General features: G+C 40.0%; 1 protein-coding gene across 1 annotated transcript in view; it reads left to right on the forward strand.

Annotated features, from left to right (window-relative positions):
- The first annotated feature begins 1,123 nt into the window (after positions 1 to 1,123).
- Positions 1,124 to 27,650, forward strand: part of LOC121510818 (neuropilin and tolloid-like protein 2) — a 41,266-nt gene continuing 14,739 nt past the window's right edge. The window contains exons 1-6 of the mRNA XM_041789064.1: positions 1,124 to 1,580; positions 6,602 to 6,658; positions 6,886 to 7,029; positions 15,816 to 16,064; positions 19,756 to 19,803; positions 20,319 to 20,446. Of these exons, the coding sequence (XP_041644998.1) occupies positions 1,571 to 1,580; positions 6,602 to 6,658; positions 6,886 to 7,029; positions 15,816 to 16,064; positions 19,756 to 19,803; positions 20,319 to 20,446 (636 nt within the window). The 5' untranslated portion in view covers positions 1,124 to 1,570. The remainder of the gene's footprint in view (positions 1,581 to 6,601; positions 6,659 to 6,885; positions 7,030 to 15,815; positions 16,065 to 19,755; positions 19,804 to 20,318; positions 20,447 to 27,650) is intronic.

Consider the following 27,650-nt stretch of genomic DNA (forward strand, 5'->3'; position numbering starts at 1 on the left):
CTGCTGACCAAAAAGAACACAAAGGCTCATCTCACATTTGCCAGGAAGCATCTTCATGATCCCAAAGACTCTTGGAAGCTGTGTGTGTCCCATTAAATCTGGTGTAAAACTAACACAGCATTTCATCAAAAGAACTTCATACCAATCTGGGGGTCTCAGGCTGTTTTGCTGCTCTAGGACCTGGACTGCTTGCCATAAATGATGGAATCATGAATTTTCTCTCTACTTGAAAATCCTGAAGGCGAACATCCGACCAGCAGTTCATGACCTAAAGCTCAAGCACACCTGGGTTATGAAGCAGGAAAACAATCCATAACACACCAGAAAGCCCACCTCTGAATGGCTTGAAAAAAACAACATGAAGGTTTTGGAGCGGTGTAGTCAAAGTCTAGACTTCAATCCATGTGAGATGCTGACCATGCATGCTGGAAAAGCCTCCAATGTGGCTGAATTAAAAACACTTCTGCAAAGAAGAGTGGAGCAAAATTCCTCTACAGTCATGTGAAAGACTCATTGCCAGTCATTGCTTGCAGTTGTTGCCACAAGGATGGCTCAACCAGTTATTAGGTTTAGGGGTAGTTACTTTTTCTCATAGATTCAGGTGGGTTTGGGTTGCTTTTTTCCCTTAATAAATAAAATCATGATTTAAAAACTGCATTCTGTATTTACACGGGTTGTCTTTGTCTGATATTGAAGTTTGTTTGTCGATCTGAAACATTTAACAAATATGAAAAATATACAAAAAAAGTAAAGACAAGAAATAAGGAAGAGGGCAAACACTTTTCCACTACTGTGTATATTTATCATTTTATTTGCATGTTACATATTTTGCCCTTCAATGAGCTAATTTTTAATTTTTGAGAGACCCATATGCCTCTGTTCCATCAGGAAAAACTGCGTACTGGTGCCAAAAGTGACAGACTCATTCATCAAGCAAGGGATCGAAGACTACAGAGTCACTCCATTTGTAAGTAAAGTTTTATTTCTAAAGACCGGAAACGCGGTTTCTTCCTTGTGTCTAACTTGCCCCTCCTCATGACAAACCACTCATTGATGTAAGCAGCGCCCACGGCTTAAATGAGCCTCGTTCAGGAGCATTTCTTAGTTCAGACACGGACGAAGAGCAGACAGGCGCACGGTCCTCCTCCTCTTCCTCCTCTCTCTACTCTCCATCCACCTCTCTCTCCCTCCCTCTTCCTCTCTCTCTGTCTCTCTTCATCCATCATCCATCCATACGCATCTCTTTGGATACCTACCTCTCCCTCCCAGAGCGCGTGCTGGATCAGTCCATCCTCCACATGTCATCTCTGCTGTAGTCGTGTTGGAGGCTGTATTTACGGTGATGATGCCTGGCTGAAAGGCTCGCGGATAAACGCGGCTGGATCACAAAAAGAAGGAGAAGAAGAAGATCTGTGTCTTTCTGTTGGAGCGTGTACTCTGCGTAATGGATTTACTGTACTCGAAGAAAAGTTGGATTTTGTGAAGAGCTCGGTGGAGCCCCTAACATGGACAGAATAGGAGGGCGGTTTTAGACAGGTGCTTTTGGGTTGGAATCACATCGTGAGAGGAGATGCACAGAGGTGAGTTGTTGCACGAGCTGCCCGATCATCCGTGGTGCGCGCCAAGGTCCAACGCCTTGGGGAGAAAGAGATGACACTTTATTTCAAGCTTGGATTCAGATGCATTCTTACCATTTATTTTCTCCTCCTTGCACAGTACCTTAGTTTTTCTTTTAGGTGATTAGATATAAACGCCTTCAAATCGACAGGAATGGGAAAATCTCTTAATAGCTTCAAAATATTAGAATATTGTTCTTATCATTAAACCATGAAGGACGATTTCACAGGCAAATCAGTGCAAACATCTGACACATCTGTGTCGTTTATTTGTCTTTGGCATCAACTTGCCCTCTTGTGACTGTTCATGGAAAATCTTCCTTTTAATCGCCCACTGATCGACTTCTTCATTATCCACTGTTTCATGATCTATTCACTACATGTGCAGCATCTCTTATTCTGCCTCCTCCACCTTAAGATTCAGCAAAATCCAGATGGGTTCTAATGAGTTTGATCAGATTTAGACAGTTTTTATGCTCCACCAAAGTCCAGCAGATGAAAAATCAACCACACCAGTTGCTTATCCGTGCAGGTTTTTAAATCATTATGCATAAAAAATGTGTCAGATTTACAGTAATGCTCCTGTGCGTGTTGGAGCATTTGAGCGTAGAGTAAAAAAAAAAAAAAAAAAAAAAAAATGGGACCAGAACCAGAGGGATTTTCCTGCTCGCTGCCAGTTCTGCTCTGCGAGAGAGGTGTGCCTCTGTTCACACCAGCCTACGTGAGAGCATTATATGATCGCACTTCATGATCATAATGGACAGCAAAGGTCAGATACTATCTAAAATCAATACAGGGGCGATAGAACCATCAGGGAGCATTACCTGTGACGACAGTTTCATGTTTCTAACGCGCATTCTCTCATAAAATAGAGCAGAGTGCTGAAAAATTGCGCCTTTTACGGTTTTTGCTGGCATATTTTCTCTTTAATTTCGTCTAAATCTCCACATTTGTACAGCTGCTAGTTAAAGAGCTGGGAAATGCAAACCGACAAGACGCTATCACAAGTTCAGAGAACGTCTATCGCCCAGCACGCGCCGTAGATAGCCCGTGTGAGCGCGTGCTTCTGCTCCAGTGACTCCCGCTCCAGCCACCGTCTCGCGCCATCAACACCTGAGGCGCGCGGCGCAGCACGGGGCTGCAACACCTCCTGATGCGTTCGTTGAAGCGTGCCAGTGCGGCCAGTTTACAGCAGCGTCTGTGTGGTTAAACGGGTAAATGTTGGTCGGTTTTTAGTTACTGTTGAACTGTGGAGGGAGCTCTTTCTACGCACGTGTAGGCTATTTATATTAAATTAATCAGTATGGGGTGTAATCAGCTCTGAGGTAGGCTAGGTGGAGGCTAACTGTCCTTTTGGTATCACAAAGCAATGTCTTTCTACACTTTAGTCTTTAGACTGACACCACGTGAGAAAGAGTTAAATTATTGTTCTGATTGGCTAATTGTCTTAAATGTAAGCCAGTAGACTTGGTTTTAGCTAGCTAAAACTAGCTAGCTTTTGGAATTTCCCCTTGTGGGACTAATAAAGGAATATCTTATCTAATGTTCCTATTTTTGCTGGCCTGTGTTAGGCATGTTCTCCTTTTTACAACCAAATTAAATCCATAGTTCCATAACATGACAGTTCATTAAACATTTATCCTATAGTTTTTGTTGTCCGTCTTTAATCTCATGTTTCAAAAGTCTAGGGTGGTGTTGACCTCTGTTTTTATAAGCAATGTCTAGCCAGAGAAAAAAAAAAAAAACAGATTCACTTTGCTCCTAAGCTGAAGTGAGAAGTGATGTAAAAATGAAATGACATGACCTAGAATCGCTGGGTTGAACCCGGGGTAATTTCTCCTCTCGCTTTTTAAAATGAGCAGAGGTCAGGATGACACTTCTGTTAGAGGGATGGCTTCAAATGTCTGAGATCTCTCTGTAGGCTACATGAATGAGTGGACTGTGTTTGCACTCTTTGTAATTGACATGGGAACTTTGATGATTAGGGAGGATGACAACATAGAGTAGTCATTGTATCCTGTTTGTTTCTATTCCTGCTGCATATTATCACCTATTTTTACACATATTTATAAGCTCTATTCTTGAGCTTGTGAAGAAAGAGTGGCTGCATGTCTTTTTTGATTTTGATGTATTTATAGTGTGACAAAAGATGTAACAAATGACTACATGAATTATAGAGCAACGATGGCCAAAAGGACGGTTCTCCACGCTACTAAAAATCCTTCAAAGATGACATAATTCCCAGCTTTCATGAGCACTTAAGATTGTTTTTTCTATCTCTGAGATTTAATGACTTGAAAACAAAGCTTCAGCAAGAGCCTTGAGCTTTTTCCCGTTATTCGGATTTTAAGTTTGGGTGGCCTGCTCTCTCTTAATGTGCCTGTGGTAGTTTATACACCAACCTTATTCAGTGTGAGATAATGGAGATAGAAATAATAATGATCCTGCAGCCTGGGGGCTGTTTGTGTGTAAAATGAGCCCATTCAAACATGCATGCTCATTGGTGCTAATGTTAAACATGCATTTTCTTCTTCCTCTTCCTCTCTCTTCCTCTCCCTCTCTCTCTGGGTGCCTTTATGCAACATGCCAGCCTCATGCCCGCTCTGTAATACGATGTGAGCGGGCCAACCCATTATGAACTCAGTGGGGATCAGGTCTACGGGGGCTTATCAGAGCGAGGCAGTGTCAGGAGCTGTGACATGCTCGCCCTCTGTGCAGATATCATTGTAATGCAACATATTTCACCCATTGTCTGCAGCCGTGTTCTGCCCAAACGCCTGTCTTCTCATCTGCACTTTAAGCCTCGGAGCCTGTAATCCTGTTTTTTCTGCTAATGCTTTATGTTTCTGCCGCCTCGAGGCTGCAGATTAGTAGGTTTGGAGGAGGGTTGATGGTATGAAAGTACCTTGAATCAACTCTAGCTCCTACTTCTGCTCTTACTGTAGCAGCACTTTTCAAAATAACTACAGTTGAGCTTCTGTTCTCCATCTAACCTACAATGATACCACCATATCTCTGTGGACTGTCAAAATATCTTTTTGATATCCATTGTTTTAAGAAGTTATAATCTCAGTTTCTTGCAGAGACTGATAGTATTGAAAGTAGTGAAGCTTTAGAAAACTACAGATCTCATCATGTTCCGCACAAAAAGCTTCCTGGAGTCAAAGAGAGGGAGCACTCTACCTTGCAACATTTGGTATTGATGATGCAACATACCTGCAGCAGTGGTTAGTGCTGTCACTGCACAACAGTAAGGTTCCTGGTTAGAATCCCAGTCAGACTGGGCCCTTATGTGAAGAGTTTGCATGTTGTCCTCCTGCATGCTTGGATCTTCCTGTATCAGCTGCATATTTGCCATCTAAACATATTACATAATAGAGTTTTAGACCGGACCTATGCCAGCTGTAGTATTTTTCTTTATTCGTAATCATTCTTTACACTTCAAAGTGTGTTTTAAAGCACTGGACTTTGTTAATATTTCATCCTAGTGCTTTAAATCGTGTGTTTTAAGCACTGAAGATTTAGGTCGGAGCCACATTTAAGTATCCATTTTGGCTAAAATTGTTTTGTTAGTATTGAATATCTCCAAAAATTGAGTGTTGTGCATCCCTAGTGTTCAGGCCTCCTCCCACTGTCCAGATACATACATGCTCACTTTATATTGTCCGTAGGCGTGAATGCGGGGGACTGCATGTTTGTCTTGAATGTCAGCCCTGTGAATTACTGTCAGCCAGTTTAAACTTTGCCTCTTGCACAGTAAATGACAGCTAGGATCACCACCTTGCAACCCAGTATAGATAATGCACAGGTGGATGATAAGCTGAAACCAAAGGAAATGAATATGAGTAAATTGCTAATTAATTTGCTCACAAATTAAGTGCTGTTTTTAGGATTGTTCTCACCAAAAACCTATTTCCTTGATATATGCATTAACTCATTCCTTATCCTGCTGCACAGAAGAAATTATTTTTAAACAGTTATGTTTTTTGAAAGTGTCTGCACATCCCTGCAGAAAGAAATCAACTGCTCCGACAAAAAAGCAAAAAAAAATCTGGCATGTTTCGTCACATGAAGCATGCACTCTTCACTGATTGTGCATGATCGGAGTCTTTCATGAGCCAAAGCTTTTGCAGAGACAGGTGGTCTGATGCAGTGAAAGATGACAATGACTTGCTGCACTCTTTTCACTCTGCCAACTCTCTGATGGACTTGTCCTGCACATCAAGTGAGCAGAGAGTGCATGCCTGAGATTTGGGGAGCAGTTCTGGCATTCAGCGACTGACAGCATACTTTTAGTGCCAGTTTCCTTTGCTTGTGCCTCTAAAGTTGAATATCCAAGCTTGAATTGAGAGAACTTTTGTGCTTTTGTTTCTCTTAGGTGATTGTGAGTTTAAGGGTTGAGCATTTTGAGCAAGCCTTCAATAACAGGAAGATATTTTCTCACTGTTTTTGAATGTTTGAAGTAAAAATAATTAGTTAAATAGTCAGATTCACGGGTTGTGAAAAATGTATTCCTTGCATTGCATTCTTACTTATGTAAAGTAGACTGTGATCTGCAGGTTTGCATTTGCCTTATTTACTCTAGTTTACCATTGCATTAGTAAAATCAAACTTTTGTGGGTGAGCTAAAAGCTTGAAATGTTAACTTTAGGAAAACCCTTAAATTATAATGTCTTTCTCAGCTTTGTAGCCCCTTCTTTTCCAAGATTCATCACCTATGCATTATTTTTCCTTACATTGCCTTTTCATGAATGCCTCTTATTCACAGTAGTGTGCTGATTTCTGGAGCAAACACAAGATAGACGTGTCTAAACTAATAAAAAACCTATGATTTTTATCTGTTGATTTTTATTCTACTTAATCAATAGCACTGATAAGGTGTGTTTTAGAGGAAAATCAATCCCACAGTTAAAGTTATTTCAATACAAATCTTAAGACAGAATCATTGTCATGTATGACTGATGTGTCGTGTCTCTGTTTTGCAGTGTGGATACTCTTCTTTCTAATAGAAGAGGGTTTCGCTCTGGCACAGAGGAGTAAAGGTAAGATCATTTCACCAGTACGTCTGAAGAAAGGACTTATGATAGAGTTAATGGGTTTGTTTTCTTTATTCCACCCTTCATTTCTTCCATCTTTACTGCATGCCTGTTTTTCTCTCCTCATGCCACCACTCCCTCCTCTCTTACTCTCTGCCTTCCAATCATTCCCTCATTGATCCCCCGACTCAATAACCCATCTGTTCATTTGTTCTCTGCCTCTCTGCTTTAAGATCCCCCAAGCGAGCATGGCGCCCAGACCCCCAATCAGAACGACTGTGGCACGTGGGTCCGCAACATCAATGGCGGAGTGTTCACTTCGCCGAACTACCCGAACACGTACCCTCCCAACAAGGAGTGTGTTTACATCCTGGAAGGTAATGCTTCGTCTTCTGTTGACAGAACAGCTGACACAGTTTCCAGCCTCTCAGCATATTGCCTCCTTCAGTGAATGTTATCAATCTGACTGACATTGTTTTATATAACCTCACCCCTATCTGATTTTCTGTTCCTTCGCTTGCAGGCGATCAGCCTGACATTTTCAGAATGAGCCATCCTCTTGAGTTTGTTTCACCCTGCAGATATAAACCTTTAAAAACGGCGGGGATTGGTGGATCGTTGTTTGTATCCCACGACTTCTGCTTTAATCAGACAAGTGCTGATTAAAGCAGGGTGTGTCACAAGACTCCCGCTATTGAATGAAACATAAAAAGAGATGAACATCTGCTGCACAAGTGAGCTTTGGGGGCATATCTCTGAAATTCAAGCGTCCTTGTCAACACTTTTTTTTTTTTTTTACCAGAAACATCATTCCCGTCAGCAATTCAGGCAGACTTAATGGAAAGCATCATTAGCGGCTATAGGAGACGAGGTCTGGGATAGCAGTTGATGTGTTGTCAAACTAAATTGATGAACTGTTTGTCCGTGAAGTTAAAGCACAGCCTCTCATGCAGATGAGATGTGTGTTTGGTGCTTTTCCTGCTGTAGAAAGGGAATAGATTTACACACAGCTCAAGGGCTCCCCCTGTGGACAGATCAGGATCAGAGTCACTGCTGATGAGTAAACTGTGCCTCGATCACAGGCAAGCATACCCAGGTCTCTGCAGAACAGATGGGACAGAAACATTCTCTCACAGCTGATGACTGCATAGTAAATACTCTGCAAAAAATCTGATTTAACCCCTTTACTGAAGGAAAGATAGAAACTACATGTTCTCATGAACTCACAGTATAAAGTAGCACTTTGAGGGACATTTCTACTGTCTGCAGAGAGTTAGATGAATCTCAGGTCATGTTTAGGATACTAATAAATTTAGGTCATTCTAAGTTCAAATGTTGTATCAGGCAAAACGCATTCCTTTAGTAGTGTCCTATATTTAAGTAGGACTGGCTCATATTTAAGCCAATAAGGTAAAAGAGCAGCAATATTCTAACAAATAACCGACATTAATATTGATCCAATGCTAAACATAGTTAAAGAGAGAGTATCTGCCTGCTTTTAATTTTCCCTAACATCAACACAACAGTGTTAGTGGGTTTACCTTTGGCCTTCCGGACACGCTAGATGGGTTTGTTTCACACATCCATCTGGTAAACCACTAATTCACAGCGTTTGATAAAGGCCAAAGCCTTTGAAAAAAAAACTCGGAGGGTGATTGGACGAACGCTCTGTCTGTCACATATTTGTGGGCCAATCAGAGCAACAAAACACGTGATGTAGCCGCTAGCGAGGTGAGCCCCTATCGAGGAGTAAACTCCATCCAGAACTGCATAACGCGAACCATGGCGACTATAGACATGTCAGTACACAACATGTGTACATTTTGTCGTTTTTGAAAGAAAAAACTCACTGCTGTTCTTTGTTCTTCTTTTAACGAAGAAATGTCGTCAAGTTCTGATAAAACTGGCGCTTTAGCAGCATCCACGCTAATGTCTTCCATAACCGCACTGGCCTCTTGTTGCTGCTTGCTTACGTCACGACTCTGCTGTGCCCCAAAGTACTGCCTCTTTCTCATGATTGGTCCTGTCACTTTCTAACCAGGCCCAAACAGTTCAGACGTGAGCTTTGCAAGATGGATTCGCCGGTGAGAAACATGGAAACGGGCGTATCCATCTGCTTTGCAAGGTTACCTTTGGCCACAATCAACTGAAAATTCCCCTTTCTTTGGCTTTGTGTTTGTATAATTTTATCACCTTACATCAGTCATGTATGACACACAGAAACAAATATGTCAAGGTGTCTTTTCTGGGTTTTGATGTCCCATTCATAAATGTTAAAATCATGTTGTTTGTAAGATTGCATGCCCTCAAATGCACTTAAGCCTGTGAAAGGGAAGGACAAAAATGAATGCAAATATTTGCAGTAGGCTACAGTGGAAAACTCTTTGACCAGCCCTAGCTCTGTTCTTTTAGCTTTCTTAAATTACAACAAGAAACACTTTCAGATTAAAAAACAGCCTCTATAGCCAAAAGTAAGTATTGCCTGGCTTTGCACTGAGCACATTTTGAATTCTTTTGTTGAGGCTGTCTTTAAGTTTTCTAAAGTTATCTTCTAGTTCAGTGGTTCTCAATTTGTTGGGTATCAGGACCCGCCAACGCTTTCGTAAGAGAAATATCAACCCAAATCTTAAAAAAAAAATACAACCACTCAAATTCATTTAATGGAAAATGTTGTCGTTTGGACCCCAAATGGAACAAAACATAACTAAAAAAATGTTTAATAAGCGAATCATTACACAACATGCATTAATTTATCTAATTTTACTCCATTTTTCCTGAGACGCTGGGTTGAAATTTGTTTATTTTTTCAGGGATATCCCCTTATCTTTGGAAAAACAGCTTTTTTTATTCAAACACAATTTGAAACAAACGTAAAAATCTTGAGAAAAATACTGAAATTAATTTGCCATCAAAGGAAAAACTAGAAAATAGATGTATTAGTATACTGTACGTCCACTTTGGGCCTCCATACATGGACTTTTTTTGCCAAATTTGTTCTCTTGGCACACATTCGCAACCCACTGGAAAGAGCTTAGAAAACCCACTTTTGGATCCCGACCCACCATTTGAGAACCACTGTTCTAGTATATTATTACCTGACTACTTTCAGCACTTGCCTGTGCTCTTCTTTGGAGTGACGTTGTCTTTTATTTCCCCTTCCAGGTTAACACATACTGGCTATGTATTATTCAGATTTTTGCCAGCTTTTTTTCCTCTTTAAATATTTCACAGCAGTAGAAGCGTGCTTGGGATTGTTATCACTCTGAAAAATAAATCATCCCCAGTCAGTTACTATCTAGAAGGAATGATAAGATGAATTATAATAGCACATCAAAATAAATAAAAGGTCATATCTAAAGGTTACCTTAGACTTTGCACAGCACCGTAGTTTGAAATAATGTGAACCTGCAATGTGTATTAAAAGTAGAACTAAACCACCAGCTCACTATTTACAGCTGTTGAGTGATATATATTGGTATTTAGTAACTCAACTCTTATCTCTCACTCGGGGGTGCTACATTTTGAACATTGTGATTGAAGCCCCAAACTTAAAACTACTACCAGACTTCTATTTCACTATTCCTCTCTCAACTCCACTTGGCACATCTCTTTGCACTGGAGACACTTTATTGTCTTTATAGTTAAAAGAAAGAACAATGGAAGGCCCAGAGGGGAGGAGGGGGTTGCGCAATCGCCCATTCTTGGGTACCTTTATGGTAGATAAACATAATGAAGTGCCCTGTTGTTAGACAAAATTTGATAAAATGCCTTCTTTTGTGCCCTATACGTAGATGAAATTAAACAAAGCATCCTCTTTTGTGTCCTACATATAAGAAGACAAATTTGACAGAGCGCCTTTTTGTGTGTTGTATAAGTAGACAAAATTTTAACAAAGTGCCCTCTGTAGCACTTTTCTAATAGTAGAGATTTTGCAATAAATTGCAGAAAGTTCTTTGGTTAATTTTCTGTGACTCTTTGTGAAATTAAAGTTTAAAGGTCCTCATCTGTTTCTCACAATATAAACATTTAATATTAACCAGGATACCTTAGTATTTCACTATAAATGCATTATAACTTGTGTGCCCTTTTTATGTTTTTTTTGCCCCTGCCCCTTAGCAATCCTGAGTCTGCCGCTGAAAAGGAGTGTATATGTCAGGATAGGTGTTGACTAAAATAAATGTGGAAATATCAGATATTTGCAAAAATCCAATACCATGCATCCCTAGTTGAATACAAAGATTTTAAATTCAACTTATGTCAGAAATGTGTGTAGTGGCTGCTTTTTTCAGTTCAAACCTGGCTACCTAAGTTGAATTTCCTGTTGGTTAAGCTGGTACCAGGTGACATCACCAAACCCAATAAAAGCAAGTCACCCAGTTAATACAGATTTAAAGGCATTCTTCAAGGCAGCAAATATTCTGAAGATGCTTCCAAAATACCAGGGTAGATGCACTGAAGCCGAACGTCTGGGGTTTAGTTACACTTAAAGCTTTATAAATATTTGGTATGTCATTTCTTCTCAACTCTGGTGTCAAAACACAGTACAGCTGCTGTAGTCATAACCATGTCTGAGCCCCTGTGTTGAATCTTTTATTGTTCCTCTCATAGAGACAGAGAGATGGTCCCATTTTTTCTCATCAGATAGCTTTGTCATCATAATTTGTGGTTAGTGAGGTTCATTGATTAAGTCATGTCCCCCGCTTCATCAGCTCAATAGATTCAGTGATTATACCCTCTTTTCTTTATGTATCAAGCTGTGTCTGTGTGTGAAAGAGAGCAAAAATAAAGGTCCTCTCACCAGGGAATAAGCAAGTAGATAGCAGAAAGTGCAGACATACAAGCTCCTCGTTCAAGCAGAAAGCCAGAACGACAAGGCTCAAAGTACAGAAGAACAAATTCACAGAGAGAAAAGACAATCTTTGTGCCGTTTTTATTTTAATGCCCACTGTAGCACACACACACACATATGCACTGCCCTTGACCTCGCTCTCTTTTTTTCTTCTTTAATGGGGCATGCTCTGCTTCTCCGTGCCAAAGATGATTCAGAGCCCCACTTCCCACCCTCAGCATCTTTATTTAGCATGATTCATCTCTACAGACAGGCATGAATCGCCCTTGTTAAATACTTCCTCAGCGAGGGAGGGGTAATGTTATTAAACAGTTCCATCCATTCAGTACACAGACACTCTGGATGTGCGTGACTGATGAACTAGTGAACTACAATTCATGCTGTGATTGCAATGTTCTGCATTCACTGACTCAGAGATGCTGACATGTCAGACTGCCCCTGATTGTGAGGATGAGTGGGGGTGGGTGGGTTTCATTTTGCATGCAAACGTGGGATCCATGTCTGCAAATACATAAATGCTCCTATGTGTAAAAGTGAGCTGAACAATGTTGAGTGTTTGAACATTTTTTAATCTCTCTAGGTGTTCCACATTGCATACTTCTGTGCAAAATACTTAAAGGGATGTTTCGGTATTTCTTAAGTTTTGTTGTATAAGGTACTTGGCAACAGAGGTGGCATTAGCCTCCAAAGATTACAGTGAGCATTGTCCCTTTAAGCAGATCACGCTAGGGGCAGCAATGAAGCTAACCTAAACAGTTCTACAGATAGAACTGCTCCATGCAATATACAGAGGTTTAGGTAAAACTGCTCCAAAAGCCTACTTCAACAGGGACATGAACAAACTAAGCTCAAACAAAACTATGAGCATTTCTACTGAAGTGACGATGACATGCCGAGGATACTTTTATGACCTGGAGTACAAGGATGAACAACTTCTGCAGATGGAGACACAGAAAACATCGTGTCAGCTATTGAAGTGGGAAAACTGAGCTCAAATAACACGTTTTTTGTTTGTTGTTGTTGTCTTTGTCAGAGCCACAGACCCAAACAGCTGATACGCTGAGGCAGGAGAGCACAAAGCTGAAGGTTGCCTCGCAAAATAGTGCCAGAGACTTTCTGCTTTACGCAACTGACACTCTCAGATCTGTTAAAGAATTAAACATAGAGCGATGGACACTTAGCACCCTCAGTGAACGCCATATTGTTGAAGTAGTAGAGGTAGTACTGTTGCATGCTAGCGAGATAGCTAACATGCTATTGGCAGCACATTTCAATCAAGTATAAAGCATTTAAGGCAAAATAAGTTCATTTTCCTTGAGGGAAATATGTTTTAAAATTCATGGTAAAGGGCAGTATTGGACATTTTGCACTGTAAGCTTTGGCTATTGGCTATGTGCTTAGTTGTTTCGGCTCAGTTTTCCGCTTCAACAGCTGGCACAATGTTTTCATAAAGTAAACATATCGTGCTGACTGCAGGTTGGTTTCTCCAGTGTATCTCTAGAAAAACCTTCAGCAAGGCAAGGAAATCTGGATAGAGAGTGATGCAGACTGCAGCCGTCTGTGAGCCGCCATCCTCGATCAGACATGCCCTGAAGTAGTGATAAGTCCCACTCATGACAACAGTCGCTCTCCATGCTTTTGGGCATGGACTCATAGTTTACAAGCCTACACCACCAGGTAACTTGTGATCTCTCTTGCTAGCTAGTCTAAGATTTCTCTCCTCTCTCTTTCTTCCTGCTGAGTCTTCATCTGCAGAAGTTGTTCCTCTGTCTGCTCCAGGCATAAAAGTATCCCCTCGTATTGATGGTTCACAGCATTTCATTGTCACTTGAGTCAAAATTGCTCCTTTTGGGATGTTTTTATTTTTCTTGGCTTAGTTCGTTGTTGTTTCATCTTAAATGAATTTAACTGGATAAAAACAGCCATCAAACTTTGGTAATAATCACCTAACGTCTGTTTGCAATCAGCATTTTTAAAAAAGTAGAAGACAAGAGAGAGGCAGATGAACTGTTGTCACTTCTGTTAAGTGTAAAACAGCGTTGCTGTCGAGATTGTTGATGTGCACCACATTGAAGATACCACAGCAAAGTACCTAAATGGGAAAATGTGACTGGACCAGGCATGAGCCAATTTTCGGTCCAGACTGGGAAAACAGGTCCACCCTTTGTCTTTTTGAAAAATGGGCCCGATCTAGTTTGGAACCATATGTAACAGTTTTGAACCAGAACATGTCACAATAAATGGAAACCAAGTTAACTTTTGGCCCAAATCTGGTGCAAAACTATCACAGCCTGTGCTGGCTTTGACCGAATAGTGCCAGCTTTGTGCTACATCTGGGCAGACTTTGAGCCCAATTTGGGAGGAATAGTGCCAGCTTTGAGCCAGATCTGTACCAGATATCTGCGTATATCTCTGATAGCAAAGACATTTGGCCCCTAGACTGTTCAGTTTGATTACACTTAAAACTGAACAGTCTATTCAAACAAAGACTGGGTCCTCTGCAGGCTGCGTTCGTCCCTGAAACGAGACACACTTATTGTTCATGCTCGCGCTAATTGTCCTCACCTGTGCCTGATTAGCCTCACCTTCACAGTGTACTTAGCTTTTGTCCTTCCCTCTTTCTGTGTCAGTTCATTTTCTGTTTTTAACCATCTCAAGAGTGACTCCCAGAGGTTTTAATGCATTTTCTGGACAACTTTATTCAGGGCTGAATTTTGATTTTGCATGCTGGCCAAGACTATCCCTCATTTACATTTAGTGCTGCTTGTTGCCTTTTCTTTTTGTACTAAGCATTCTGGTCCTTTGGGTCCTCTCTCCTTGTGTTTGCAGCATAAGAGATAATGCACACGTTATAGATGCAGATATTGGCTCAGTCTGTTGTGTGCAATGTTTAAAGGTATAAACCAAAGCATTATGAAGGTCTGGTTGACCTATTAAAGTTCAAAACTTATTTTCCCATAGCCCTTTTGCTACTCAAATACTGCAAAGACCATAATTAGTTTGATTGATATTGATACCCTTTATATACCTCATTACCTCATTGTGTGTGAATTTCAAATGATTAGATATATTTTTTGCTTTTCCTTGAGGTTCAGCCCTGACTGTGCAGCAAATTCTGCAAGTCATGCAGGTATTGTTTTAGGTCCAACTCCACAAAACCAAAGTTGCTTCGTATGGCTGAGAGGATTTTACCTTTTCTATTAACTAACGGCTGCCTTCTGCAATCAGCTTAAGCTATCTCGCTTAAAACTAACCTGATTACGTGCTCCCTTTTGCTCTTCACTTAAATTAAAGTGAGAGCTATTTTGGTGGGAGGGGCAGAGCATTCTCTATGGGAGCAGAGTAGAAAAACAAGACAAAACAAGCACTTTGACTGTCTTGTTTTCATGATTGTGGGAAGCCATAATAGCAGTTGAAATTAAAACTCTTAATCACCCTGCACTGTAATAAATTTGGCCTTTCTTGAACAAAAACACAGCTCTTAAAAAAGACAGGGAACAAAGAAAAGTCAAAATATATCCATGATGCATACCATTAGGTAAGTCTAGCAGTGTCATTAGCTCCTCTTATGCACAGAACATATTTGCTCTTATTCAAGGTTTCTCTTTTACTATCCTCTTATGTCTGAACAGCCATTTAGAACATTGAATTACACTGAATGTCGTGTGTATATCTGATGACAAAAAGACATAATTTTGATAGAAACACAAGGTTGTTACTACTGCTTATAAGCATCTTTCATTCTTAAATTCACTCCTAAAGATTTAAAGAAACAGTCCAGATTTGTTGCATGGATATGAACAAATCTGAGTCAGAGTAAGCCAATTTGTTCTCAGGTGTCTTAATCATGCTTTCCACTTCTGTATGTGTATTTATAATGTTGATATGTCCTTGTGCATGTTGTGTTATTATAACAGAGAAAATCCTCATTACTGTAAACGACTTCTCTACTCCTGCACACTCTGCCCTCCTAAATTATTTCCAACTGCAAGAAAGCAGCGGACTCAAACAATCTCAGGCTTTTTGGGATGTGTGTGCAAGAGAGGGTCAGGAAAATGTCAGGGTCTGAATGTCTGATAATTGTGTGTGAGAGAGGCTGAAAACTTTAGAAAGTTTTCTCTCCAGGAAACATCTGAGGAGTGAAGAGTAAGATGGTCTACCAAATCCTGAGTAACTCATGTTTGACTTTACTTTTGATTTATGCTGCAGAAATCATCAAGATTTGTCCTTGTCTTGTAGAGAAACACATTTAATCTTATTCCTTCTGTATATTTACTCCTTTGTTTCCTTTCTCTTTCCACTCTGTTGTTGAAGCTCTCCCCAGACAGAGGATTCAGCTGGCTTTTGATAAGAATTACTATATCGAGCCATCATTCGAGTGTCGCTTCGATCACATAGAAATCCGTGATGGGCCGTTTGGGTTCTCGCCTCTCATTGATCGCTTCTGTGGGGGAAAGAACCCAGGCCTGGTGACATCGACTGGGCGCTTCATGTGGATCAAGTTCACCAGCGACGAGGAGCTGGAGGGTCTCGGTTTCCGGATCAAGTACACTTTTATTGCAGGTGAGGGGCAGAGGTGGTAAAAGTCAATACTGTAGCAGTCTTTGGGATCAGTGCAAACAGCAGAGAGTCCTGATGTGTTCCTTTTTAAAATTCCTCTTGCATCTGCTTCAGCATCTTTAATCTAAACATACCATAGCAGAATAAGATTTCTACACAATGCAGGAACTACCACAATATAGATTTGACAGGATTACACATTTATGCAGCACATTAACAGGAATTTAACTCTGTTTTAGTGCAAGAAACATGAATGCAGAAGTTGAAATTAAAAGTGAAAGGCTATCTAATAGCAATGACACTGTTGTAAACTAAATTAGAAAAGCACTCAGAGAGCGCAGACCTCCGCCATTAGCCCTATCTCCCAATAGTGAAGAATCCTTTAAAAAATTCCTGGATCCGTCTCCATGTGCCCCCCACCAAGGAATTCACCGATTACTCCCTCCTCAGTGAGGTGGCAACATGGTGAGGCAAAGCATTGGCTTCACTACGGGTAGACTGTCATGGTGGAAGCATTGCCTGCCGGTGCCAACAGATGCACTGACAGTCTCACCCAGTGAATATTCCTCTATTCCTCCCAGCATTGTGGGTATTCTTGCTACATTTCGCTGTCTTTCTCTCTGTTACGCTCTGACCCGTCTCCACAACTGGGCGTGCATCTTTTAAACTCTATAAACTCCAAAACTTTGAATAGGAACACACCCAAAATGCTGCTGGGATTGAAGTTACTCATGTCCGCCATCTCCTGGTGTGAAGTGGTAACAGCCCAGACCTCCGCCATTAGCCCTATCTCCCAATAGTAAAGAATTCTTTAAGAATTCCTGGATCCAGACAGTGATCTGGATCACTTCCAAAATCGAAGCAGTTCTTCCTTATGCCATTTTTGATATTTCCTGAAAATTTCATCAAAATCCATCCATAGCTTTTTGAGTTATGTTACTAACAAACAAACAAACAAACAAACCCACCCGATCACATAACCTCTTTGGCGGAGGTAATAAACCTAAATAATGTCAAATGGAATAACAAAACATAAAAAATGAAAATATTGAAACTTGAATACTTTAAGTCTAATTTTGAGAGTTGGACCCTAACTGATCTACAGTACTATTTAATGCCTAAAATGCTGTTGGAAAGCCTGTTTCTTACCCCTTTTCATGGTGCCAGATTTGTAAGGAACATGCATTTGTGAGATGAGCAGTAGAACTGAATATGTGGGTTGCACCCATAAAAATGTGCCAGATCTTTTCTGCCAATGCCAAACAGCTTATTTTGCTTTTGCTATTGACTCTGGTTCTCACAGTCAGGTGCCTCATTGCCATCTCAGTGCAGAGGTATGGAGATGAGATTCTGCAACCAGTGGCAATCCCATATCTCCACAGTCTGCAGAACTCTATCCTCCAAAAGGACAACGCTCGCCCCTACAGAGTGGGGGTTTACCTGAGACAACCTCCAGAATTTGGGAGTGGAGAGGATGGATTGGCCTGCCAGCAGTCCTGACCTTAACCCCATTGAACATTTGTGGGATCAGCCTGGGTGTGCTGTTCATGCCAGAGTGACCAACACAACCACATTGGCTGATTTGCGACAAATGCTGGTTGAAGAATGGGATGCCATCCCACAGCAGTGTGTGACCAGGCTGGTGACCAGCATGACGAGGAGGAGCCAGGCTGCTGTGGCCGTGTATGGTTCTTCCACACAATACTGAGATTCCTGTTTTTTTAAATGAATTATTGCGAAATTGCCAATATGTCTTGTTTCTTCAGACTTCAATAATCCAATCCACCAAACAAGAGTCAGAATAAGCCATTTGGCATGGGCAGAGAAGATAAGGCAAATTTTACATGGGCACAACCCACATACTCAGCTCTGCTGCTCATCCCACAAATGCATGTTCCTTACAAATATGGCACCATTTCAAAGGGAAATAAACAGACTTTCCAACAGTATAAGATTTATTGCCAAGAAGCATTGTTACAACAAAGAAATAATCTGCCAAACAAAATGTCCATACTTTTTGTGCTAGGTATGTATAGGTTTTAATCTTAAAAGTGATCTGAGGTTTTACCTGCTCTTAAGCTGTCTGACCAAACCAAGCCAAAAATGTTTTAAAAAAAATCCTTTAAAGCAGTGTTTCTGAACCATTTTTGCCCAGGAGCCCCCCTACTTGTACCTTACAAAAGTGAAGCCCCATAGGACCCAAAAGGGGAAGAAAAAATGACACACTGCCATCAAAAATCAACATAGATTTTCATTGTTTCACTGATAAACCCTAAAAAGGCCTATGCGTGCTTTTCATATCAAAAACCTGTAAAAACTACTTAATAACTGCTTTATCATGGTTTTAGTCAATATTTGCAAATCTATTTTTGGCAGCCTCAGAGCAGAGAAAAGCTGCACACCTCCCTTAAGATAGTTGGTGCCCCCCTGGGGGGTCCCATACCCCAGGTTGGGAATCAATGCTTTAAAGGAAATACTCAAGTACATTAGAGGTAACTACAAGCTCTACTGTAAAACAGTAGTCATCTGTAAATTTATGCATTGCCAGGAAAAAATTAAGAGAACACTTCAAAAGTATGTTGTCTGCCTCTGCCATCTGCAGATTTATGTTTAAATAGATCTAACCAACATTAAGAAAATTAGATGTTTGGGAGTCTTACAACATCTCTAAGTAAGATCAGTGACACCAACTGAAACACATCAAATCCTAAAGCTTACTTTAATAACAATCTAAATGAGCAACTGGCTGAATTGTTATTTGAATTAGCCCTGAGTTTCACTGTTGGTGCATCTCTTCTGGCAAGCTTAAATAGATAGAAAATGCGAGAAGAAGTGAGAAGGGAAGGATTCTAACTATGTAATTTGCTGCATTTGCAGACAGATGGCTGTTAATAGCATATAATAAAACGCTCAGTTGTTGCTCAGGATTGCATTACAGCCATCGTGTTTCACACCCTTGGCTGTCCACAGTTGCTGTTTCCAGCATTATGTTGTAGAAAGATAAAGCAAATGCCCACAGAAATGCTAATTTGCAGTCATTTTCAGACTCCAAATTGAATCCAAAACACTTCCCACACCTTGTTGCTCACCACCAGATTCTGAATTTAATAGCAGAATTTGTTTTTAGAGATAATTCTGCAATAAAAGATAGCTTTTTCCAAAGACGGGACTGTAGCTCAGTAGGTAGAACCAGTAGTCTCTTTACTAGAGACCACCAGATTATTCCCTCTGGTGTCAGCGGCATGTGAAGGGATAGTGTGATTAGTGGCATTAGTGTGTGAATAGTTAAGTGTAGTCGAACAGCTAGAAAAGTGCTGTATTCATTCATTCATTTACCATTACCCATAATGTTATTGTTTTGTTGCCCATTTTACCCACTAACATGAGCTGTAATGGGCTTTGCAGATGAGTATAGATGGACTCTGGTGTGTCAGATTTCCAGAACATCATAGCCAGCTTTCCATCACTTTTCTGTCTCTTTGTCAGGCTTAGATTCAACATCACAGCTGCCTGAATCTGAACCCAATATGCTTAGAAATCAGAGTCCTCCATCAGGCGGCAGATATTAGCTTCAAACAGACCTCATTGTGTTTTATCTGGCCCGCCTTAATGGGATCTTATCTCATGTTCTCTGCTTACCTATTTCTGCACCGTGGATTGAGGGTAACGTGCCTCCCAAATCTTATCATTTCAGACCCTGATTTCCATCTGCATGTGGGCGGACTGCTAAACCCCATCCCAGGTAAGCTCCTCACTTCTTTTTGCTGGGTTCTGTTCGATCCTTTTTGAAGAGCTCCGCTGCGCTCAGGAGCTTACCGGAGGCTATCTCTGCCTCTGACGTAAATGCTGAATGCACAAATGTACCTTGACAAGCACACAATTCGATATAAAGTGAAAGGATGTTCATACACAAACATACAAATTTAAACACATGAAGGAACACACACCTCTCTTATCCCGTTCATTCCTTCCTGTCCCCTTGCCTTTGTTCCTCCGTCTTTTTAATGTTCTTAATCCTAATCCACTGTGCTCACTTCAATTCTACCTTTATTCCTTTGAATAAAACCCTTCATCTGTCCCTCTCCCTGTCATGTTCCTCTCCTCATCATTTTTCTTTTATCTTCTACCTCTCTCTTCTTTTTTTTACCTCACTGTAACCCATCTCTCACCTCTCCTGTCTCCTACCTTTCTCTTTCTTCCCTTACTTTCTTATTTTCTCTCACCTCTCCCCCACATTTCCCCTCCGTCTCTCCACAGACTGTCAGTTTGAGATCGGTGGATGGGACGGGGTCATTCGCTCCAGTCAGGTGGAGGAGGAGGAGAAAGTGAAGCCTGGTGACGCTCTGGACTGTATCTGGACCATCAGGGCTCCTCCTCAGTCAAAGGTCAGAAGCAGCAACAATATTAGCAATCAGAAAAGATGCTATTATCTAATCTTATATCTCATGTTTGGTGTGGTTCTACATCAAAATTGTCAAATAGTACACTATTAACATAAAAGAGCCTCATTCAACTGACAGTCTCACAGTCAAACGCCTGCCTATGAAACCAGGATTATTCCATTCCAGCTGTATCGGGAGTTAAATTTCTAATTTTACATAAATTTGCCTGCTTCACCAAATAAATCATGACTCATGGTGTATCTAAGTATAAATACTCACTGATTCATACTGTTGATGCAATTCTGAAAATAACTCAATCTCCTCAGTGTGTGTGAATAAATTTAAGGTAAATTACACTGTTCTGAAGGGTCACTGAAGCAATGGCATTATCGCAGCTGTCCTTTAACTCTTAGTTTTCAAAGTGCCTACGGTATCAAGGGAAAATAACAAGTGTAGGAGTATTTTGAACAAATAGGTGATCATCCAAAAAAAGCCAAATGCTAATTGAACAGCTTTTGTCCGAGCACTGGACAGCAAGTAAAATGGTCTACCATTTAAAATGCATAGTCTCTGGACTTACAACGATCATTACAGCTATGAGCATTTCTGTAATATAAATGGGCATCTGTAATATCATTATAAGGTCATCATAATGCAGTTTTAATGAGAAAGAGAGAGGATGCGTTACCTCCTGTAATGGAATTGTTATTCTAACTTCAGAAGACATATAGTTTAATTATATGGATTATGGTACCTTTTTTGTTTTGAAATGAGAATAAAGATAAATGAACCTCATGACCTTTCTTAAGTTGTGCTTAGGAAATTTTGAAAAAGAAACCCACACCAAATTCATGAAAGGTTTTTACAAAGCTGAATGGTTCGCAGTTGTGTGCTGGAATTAATGTATGCCATGTGCTCAAACTGGAAGCTCATGCGCTTTTTTCCTTATTCGCATAGACAAACACCCCTTCTATGCCCATATGAGGGCATGAAACTGCAGGGCTGTGTGCAAACATAGGAGGCACACAGGAGTGTGTTAAAGTAAATGCATACTGGATCCCACAAATAAGAAATACTTCGGCCTAGGAAGTTTTAAAGTGGCTGCTAATATTTGATGAAACAATTCTCATTGAAGTGCTAATTTTATATTCAGACTTTTACATTTTGCAGTTAAGACTAAACATTGCAAGATAAGAAACCTTTGGTGAATGTCAGAATATTCTTAAGAACTGCCTTAGTTTTACCTGCCTTTCAGAACTACTGTTAAATATTAACGTGACACACCAGATGTACTGTTTCATATATTCATTGCATGGATATGCTTCACATTCACCTGAGAAACCTCCCATGCAATGCATTTAGAAAGGGCAGGACTTTTAATAAAGATATCTGAAGGTGATTGGACAAACATTCTCAACATCACATTAAATTCAGGCCAAACAAAATGACAGGACAAAATGAGATAGTCAGGCATGTGCTCTACAGGCTAGTGCTGCTGTAATATATGAACTATGGAGTCTCTGTAAAACTCTGAGAACGGGGTTTATGCCAAGGCCAGCCAGAAGATGTGCAAAAACAACTTCCTTACCAACAAAGCTTTTAATGTGGCTCTTTACACTTAATGAAGAAATGTTTTCCAGTTCTAATTAGTCTACTGCTGTACTATAGCTATATCCGTGCTAATAGCTGCCACAGCAGAAGCCATTGTATGCACCGGCAAGCCACGCGTAACGACTGCAAAATTGAACTCAGACAGGCCGAGAGAAGAGCAAAACCATCTTCTTGTCATGGAACGCTTTCATTGTTGTTTTAACCTTTTATGCCATACAGAAAATTGGTCAATTTCTGATGAAACTGCAACTACACTCTAGCTTCAACCTGATCACTACACCGGTGGCAGCCATTGCTTTTGGCTCCAGTACAACTAAACCCCGCCTGTTTTTCCCACCTCGTTCTCCTCAAATGACGCTAATTGGTCAGAGTCGTTTTCAGCTAAACTAAGCTAAGCTGGATTGGAGCTTTTCAAGATGGATTTGCCCGATGACAGACTAACAAATCCTTTTGCTTTTCAGGGTAAGCTTAAATTAATTTTAAGAACAAATTCTTCAGAGCAATCAGTAAATAAGGCCTGGTGAGATAAAAAAAAAGACGTTCAATGATAAGTCATCAGCATGCAAAATCTGATTAATCAGAGTTCACTATGCAAATTCTTTGTCTGGGACACCATTTTTTAATTCTTCTGAGATTTATTTAAAGGTCTGGTTATTCGTCTGTTTAAACAATTAGCTTTAAAACTACTAAAGCTGCAGAGTGTTGGATCGGGTGATCTGTTGGTAGAGATCAATGCTTTGTATGGTCTTTCCTACAGAGAAGAAAAAACAGTTAAAATGTCAAATGAATGTACGTCAAATCATCCATTTCTGGTGCATTTAAAGGAGTTGGGAAACCTTAACATTTTTTGGCTTTTGCAACACTGCATCAAGCAGATGTGTTGTTAAAGCTGTAGTTTTTTTATTTAAAGCAAATGTCCACTGCACTTGCATGCAGATTTCAGTTTGTAGAGATGAATAAATCGTCTGATCATCTCTGACGGGAGGCAGGAAGACATTATGTTGAGCTGCCTGCTTGTGTTTTCATTCAAACTGTTTTTCCTACACCAAAGCATGCTGTCACACAATTGGCCAGTTCTACTTAGACTGTCTACTAACATGCAAAAAAAGAGAGGGAATATACAAAATAGAGACATCAGGAGGGCTTCTCGTATCACACAATCCACCAGTGCTCATGAAAGAGAATATTTCAAAAAGTGAGGCTGTTAAAGGCATGAGCCGGCACGCATTGGTGTATTTTTAATGTGTAGCCCTGTGAATTTAAGACCTTTCATATTACAAAAACAATTTGAGCACCTGGAGCTGGATCATTTATACCTGTGTGTTAAAGTTTTTCACCCTTCTTGAAGGAAAATAAAAGACTTCTCAAAATCCAAACCATGATGTTACAGATTCTATAATTTAACTCTGAATCTATGACCAAAGATTATCTAATTTAAACTTTGTATACTCACAGACTTTCACTTTACTTCAGCTGTCTGAGGGAAAATTTGTCTTACAGTCATATTTAAATAGAAAAACAGAAGACAGATGCATACAGACAGATGTGTCTTTTTTAGGTTTGGAAAATGAATACATCAGGATATCATCATGAAAGTTTTTCTGTGTTTAACTTTGTTTAAAGCCCTCTCTAACCAACAGTAGTTGAAAGGGATCATGAGAGTGTAATAGCTTTAAGGCATGAGAGATAAAAGCTGTTGGACCCAGCCTTTTGCAGTTTAAATCCCCTCCAGAGGGAGGGAGCCTGAAATCTCAAGAGGAGCAGTTCTGGGTCTGAGTCCAAGACGTTTAACTCTACGTTTATAGTGAAGCCTTGAAAGCAGACCCTGACTTTCTATTAGCATTTTAAGCTTTTCAAGATTTTTGCAACCTTCAGAGCGCTCCTTAAGTGCTTTAGGATTAGGCTGAGGTAAAATGTTATCTGATTATTGAAATCAGCAACTTCACTTAATGTGAACTTATCTTACTTAATGTTTCTTTTTTAAGGTCCTAGGCTTTTATGCCGTTATTACAGAGATAGGACAGTGGATACTGGGGGAGGAGAGGAATAGAAGCCAAAGACTGGATATGAACCATGCTGGCCATGCTTAGGACTAAAGCTTGTTGTACATGGGGTGAACAGAGATACTACCAGGCTGTTAGTACCCTTGATTTATCATTTTTAAAGCAAATATTAGAAACTGTGTTTGCAACTTGATTTTGTTGGCCCCTGTTGGCAAGGCTTGTCTTTTCTCTTTGCTGGCCCTTTTCTGTACTTGTGTGTCATTTCTTCCTAAGAGAAATCTTATTTTGCATCCTTAAGCAAAGCCATTCTGACCCACTCATGGGTGCCAGACTTTGAATGAGTGCCTAAGATGACTAACTGCTGCTAGCTGATGATGTGTTGAGCTGTGTAATACAGAGGCTTTTGTATTTAGCCTGTTAAACTCTTCTGCTGCAAACTTGTAATGCTGTTAGGATAAAAAAGAAGGCATAAACATCTTTGATCACATGTAAAACCATTCTAGGATGTTCCTTCCTCCCTTCTGGATATTTGTTTCAGGCACTGACACAAACTCAGCCTAAAGAAAAACTGAATTTTTTCTATTTTCACCTGAGTCCTTGACAATACTGCTCTCAACTCCTGTTTCGTGACACTTCAAGCATTTTGCTGCACATCCTTCTGAATGCCTTGCAAAAGCTCACTCCAGCTCAGAGTATTATTTTTGGTTCCCATTATTTTGTAATTATTTTAATCAGTGTGGTGGCGGAGAACTGCGTCGAGTTGATTTTTTTTTTTTAACCCGACAAATGAGATGAAATTGCATCTCTCTTGTGACGCACACAGTTGATCCAAGAATAGATCTGAATAGTTGTCCAAAAAAAGGAATCAGAGAAGAAATAATGATGCTCTGAATACAAACAAGAAAAGGAACATCTCTGAATGTGAAGCCTCGGCACAAATATGTGTATCAACCTGCACAGCAGATTTGTTTCCCACTGAGAAACAATTGTGATGGATTTCTGCAGATTAAAGCTTTTCCTCATATCATTTGCTTTTGTGCCACAGGAAAATCACAGCCTTACCTGCTCTGTTAGATAAACAGTTAATCAGTAAACAAGCAACCAAGATATATTTATAACCATTTCAAGTTTACCTTGAGTCCGCTTCTGTGTTTACTGAATTTAAACACAGGTACACTTGATCATCATACAAAGGTCCTGACTTGGTGATCATCATACAAGGCATTGAAAAAAGATGAGACGCTTGAATTTTTGCACAAAGAGAGGCATAATGTCACCCAACAGCAATGTAAAAAACTGATGGAGTGTATCCTAAGATGCTTGAAAGCTTTAGTTAAAAATCAGAGATATTCCACCAAATTATTAATGGACCCTTTCTAAGTTGAATCATTTGTCCTGTTATTTAAAAATGAATTGGACTTCTGCATTAGCAAAAGTCTAACAAAACTGCACTCAATATTTCATAAACCAGTTGCTATTTTCCACCAATAAAAGGTCTAAATTGGAATATTTTTGTTGAAATTGGGCGAATCCCATTCATTTTAGTCAAACACAAATCTATGAAGAGTAAAATAGAAGAGCTAGAGGGAAATATTACTGCAGTGAGTGGTCTCTTTTTTTTAGAGCTCTGTCATTCAGTGGTTTCTCCAATGTAAAAAGCTACATAGCATGACTTTACATAGTAAAAAATCACATATAACCATTTCTCCTGCTGTGATTCCTGCTGTTATTATACTTAAGTTGTTTCTAGCAGTGCAGATGCACAGAATATCCTAATGGGAAAAGAAATCCCAGAAAATTTCTATTTATACAATACACAGGCGTGCAGTTTCATGAGTGCATTTTCGAGTACAAGATGAACACTCAGTGATGTGTTCTGATTTCAAATGAAAAAAATACAGCTGAATTAACTACCATAGCCCGGGTATCCTGTATTTATTGCTGCTCTGCTTCTTCCACATAGCTAAATGAGTCATCAGCACACTCCTGTGAAACTCACTGGCTCTAACACACACTAACAAACACAAACAGGAGGAGTCATGCACATTTAATTAGGAATTAAACACAAATACAGTCTCAAATGACATAATACTGTAAATATGGGACTGTAAGTAAACACCAACACTTGTTTTATAATCATATGCATACAGGGTAATATTATGCATACACTTATGAACAATTATGCATGACTCACGAATGCAGTAGCTCATTTCCCATACAAACATGCAGAGTGATTTCATTGGTTGTGCATGTGCAGAGTGAAGCAGTAGCGATGAGGATCTGAATTTAGCCGCTGCGCTGAGTTGCCCAGACAGATATTAGCTCAACCAAGCAGAAAGAACAGAGCAACACACTCACAGTGGGCAAAAGAGGAGCTACTTAACTGCTGCACAGAGGTGGCAACAGTACACGCATTATCTACTCAAGTAGAAGTATGGATACTTGTGCTTAAAAGAGACCAGTGGAAGTAGAGGCACTGGTGGAAAGCACTGATTTAACCTCTTTACTGGATAAGATCACAAACTTAAACACAAGCAGTTTCACAATTAACATTTTGAAATAAGATACAAAGAAAAACATTGGCTATGTTAAATAAAATTATGTTGTATTGCTTTTTTAACCATATAAAACATAATTCAGTCTGGACCACTTTGTTCAGAAACACACATGATTTGTGGGTATAAATATTTCTTTATTTACAGTTATTTATTAGCACTTATGCTGTTATTTATATTTAGCGATGTGGCTGTTGTGGGACACCCCCGTCCTTCCACGAGCTGATGTGGAAAGCATTGAGCAGGAACAGCACACTTTCCTATTCTTCCTATGCCAACGCTAACACCAAGGCAGAGCAGAGCAGGCATCAATGACAACAGAAGGGCATTGAGTAAATTAGAAGCAGCATGAAGGAGGAGCTGGGGTGGAGGAGGATTGCAAAAGCAGCTTGCAGAGTGAGTGTAGCCAAGCTAGAGCAGTTTAAATAAGACAGCAGGAGTGTGATTATCCAATAGCATACTTTGAGCAAATCAGCTGGCCGTCAGTAGATGAGGGCTTGCGTGAGATCAGCTGATCTCAATATGGCAGTGCTTGAGTCCGTGGCCTGCCTGAACTACACTTTATGCTCAATTAATGCCAAACCAGAATAAAAGCATCACAACATCCACAATCCAAAAGAATAAGATAGCAGCACATCTTTTCTCATGAATAACAGTAGCCACATCCATGCTTAGACTAGATGCAAAATTTCTCAATAAAAGCAGACAAAAAAGACAAAGTACAGATACAGAGAGCAATACTGTCTGCACCACACTCACAAGATTAGTCTTCATTTTGAAAGAATTTCAGTTATAGGTCTTAGAACATATTAAACACATATTCTATGTTTTTTTTTAAATTTTATTTTAATGTAAGCCTCTCCAGGTGTAACCTTTCCAAACAGGTTTCTTGAACTTACTGGGAAAAGACAAAAAACAAGTGGCTCTAAGAACGACCCTATTTCTTTGCAAAGGCTAATTATTAAGTTTTACATGTAAGTGAGTAACATAGATCTCACTTCAAGTATTTTCTGCTTTGTTAGGTGTTTGAATTTCTTG

The sequence above is a fragment of the Cheilinus undulatus genome, linkage group 1 (assembly GCF_018320785.1).
Source record: "Cheilinus undulatus linkage group 1, ASM1832078v1, whole genome shotgun sequence".
NCBI lineage: Eukaryota > Metazoa > Chordata > Actinopteri > Labriformes > Labridae > Cheilinus > Cheilinus undulatus.